At 43.7% G+C, this 2,683-nt stretch overlaps 1 protein-coding gene across 1 annotated transcript in view; it reads left to right on the plus strand.

Moving 5' to 3' along the window:
- The first annotated feature begins 1,219 nt into the window (after positions 1 to 1,219).
- The window catches only part of BCO1 (beta-carotene oxygenase 1), a 45,654-nt gene continuing 44,190 nt past the window's right edge, over positions 1,220 to 2,683 (plus strand). Inside the window, exon 1 of the mRNA XM_019634762.1 lies at positions 1,220 to 1,547. Coding sequence (XP_019490307.1) covers positions 1,473 to 1,547 — 75 coding nt within the window. The 5' untranslated portion in view covers positions 1,220 to 1,472. The remainder of the gene's footprint in view (positions 1,548 to 2,683) is intronic.

Raw genomic sequence — 2,683 nt, forward strand, 5'->3', positions numbered from 1 at the left:
AATGGGGAAGAAAGGGAAGTGGCAGCGATAACTGTTTGGGGCCAGGTGCTTTTGCTAGACCCTTGATCTACAATACCTTTGAGGTTTTGACATCATTAATGCCCCCATTTTATACACAGTTCAGGAGATGAAGGCTCAGAGAGGATAAGTAACATACCCCAAACATACAGAAAAAGGGGGAATGTGAATCTTGTGTCCACACAAATGTGTAGCATCTTCCCCTGGACCTGGGCTTCTCAACATCTGCACCCATGTTAGCAACATCTGGAGACACTGTAAGGACGTTGAAGGCTGGGCTGTATCTTCAGAGATGCTGAATCATTGGGTCTGGAGTGTGGTCCAACCAGATGAATGGAATGTATAGCCAGTGGGGAAGCCCAGCCAGACCAGGCTGCTCTCAGACTGAGCTCTGCAGTACTGGGACATGGTCTCGGCTGAGACCAGACAATATCACACTCAGCTGCAGTGCCACCCCCTTTCCTTACTCTACCCAGAGAGAAATGGCTGGTTCTTTCTTTAAGCGGCATGAGTAGGATGAGTTCATGAACTCGGCACCCAACAGTCACAGCAACTTGAACATGAATTTTAGGCAGTGACATTGCACTGAGATGCACAAATATAGGGAAACCCTAAAATCAAATCCAGGCATCATTTCTCCCTCTTGCCAGGAAGTTGAGCTGCAGTTTGTTTTTTTACTGTTGCTCATAGTTCTTGAGTAGAGTTTTTGGTTTCCTACATTTATTGTTTAAATGGGTACATGAAACATTTTATGCTTACTTCTCCAAAAGAAAAATATCATAAATTAAGCTGCTCTTTACACATAGATCTTTGGAGGGGAGGAGGCTCAGGGGCCTTCATTAAAAACAAAACAAAAAATCCTTTCCCATCTCAGCAGAAGAAGGGCCCATGATGGGCAGCGGGAATTCACATGATTGACAAGCTCTTGGCTACCCTAATTCCAGTTGTCACTGATGGCCCTGGCAGTCTCTCTTTGACTATAAACCACCTCCACTTCCTGGGTTGGTTTATTTTAGACAGCATACCAAAGCAGAATGCACTGCTACACTATCCCACCAATCTAAACCCAGCAAGAAGCTAGCTTTGTTGAACCAAACGTAGAACTGGCAAGGGAGAGTTAGGCATACACTAAGATTAAAGATTAACTAGAACATCTGGCTGGGGAATTGACCTTCGATTAAACATTAATGCTGGTGCAGCAGCCCCTTCCACCCACCCACTGACCTGTTCCCCACATGCCCCACCCCCTCCTGGCATCCAAAGGGATACCAGGCCCTCAGAGAGGGAAAACGCAAAGGGAGAAAGAAGTGGCACCAGAAGGGAAGGAGATATCTGTAAAGGAAGGAAGCTTCAGGAGAGCATGAAAGAAAGGAAAAGCGGTGCCAAGAAGCAATTGCCTTGAACACAGAGGAGCGTCCGTTCACTGTCAATATCATCTCTCGCTGCATCCCGTGATGGATATACTATTTGGCAGAGATAAGAAAGAACAACGAGAGCCTGTGAGAGCCAAAGTGACAGGTGGGCATTCTGTATAAATGATTGGCTCTTCTTTTATGTTTAAATGCATGCTTTTCTCTGCTTATAAAAGTAATACTTGTAGATTATCTGTGGAAAATCTAGAAAACAGTACACGGGAGAAGATGACCCGTAGTCCAGACACATTCCCTGTGAAAATCGAGNAGGAATGTTGTTCTTTAACCTTTTATTCCCCAGCAGAAGCAAAGCAGGTGTACAGAAGCAAAAAGAGCTGTTAGTTCCTGTGAAATGGTCTAAGCCAGTTGTGACAAAACTATTTCTGCAAAACATTCTTAATATTTCTGTTGCAACCCATTTCTTGTAAAGTTAGGCGTTTTATTGTCCTAACGGGAAGTTCTGCTTAGAGTCTAGCTGGAGTAGCTGAAGTATGATTTTTAAAAGTGAGTCTGTCCGGCTGAGTCTGTCCAACCTAGGGTCTGGGCCGAGATCCTTACATAAAGGCACATCTTCAGGGTTACTGCAGATATTGTTACTTTCAGCCAAAGCATCTTCTGTTAACTTGTTGAGCCTTCATGATATTGTTAAGGGCTGAATTGTGTCCCAACATTCATATGTTGAAGCACTCAGAATGTGACTGTATTTGGAGATAGCACTTTTTAAAAGGTGATTAAGCTAAAATGAGTTCATTAGGGTGGGCCCTAATCCATTCTGACTGGTGTCCTTATAAGAAAAGAAAAATTGGACATACAAAGATACATCAGGGATGCACGCCTCCAGAGGGAAGACCATGTGAGGAACCAATGAGATGGCCATCTGCACTCCAAGGAGAGAGGCCTCAGAAGAAACTAACTCTGCCGACACCTTGATCTTGGTCTCCCCAGCCTCCAAAACTGTAAGTAAATAAATTTCTGTTGTTTAAGCCACCCAGTCTGTGGTACTTTGCTATGGTAGCCCTTAAAACTAATACAGATATTGATCGTTACGATTAATTTATTATCACCATTATCAAAAAAATCCTTATCTCACCATATAATTGTCCTAGGGTGCCATTGGGACCTAAATGAAGAGGGCTTACCTTGGAGCCTCAGTATTATATAACAAGGCAATGATATCAACCCAAGACTTGTTCTCTCAGAGTCCTCCACCCATCAACAACAGCCACCTGTTACTTTATTCAGTAAACACCTAG

The sequence above is a fragment of the Hipposideros armiger genome, unplaced genomic scaffold (genome assembly GCF_001890085.2).
Source record: "Hipposideros armiger isolate ML-2016 unplaced genomic scaffold, ASM189008v1 scaffold_19, whole genome shotgun sequence".
Taxonomy (NCBI): Eukaryota; Metazoa; Chordata; class Mammalia; order Chiroptera; family Hipposideridae; genus Hipposideros; species Hipposideros armiger.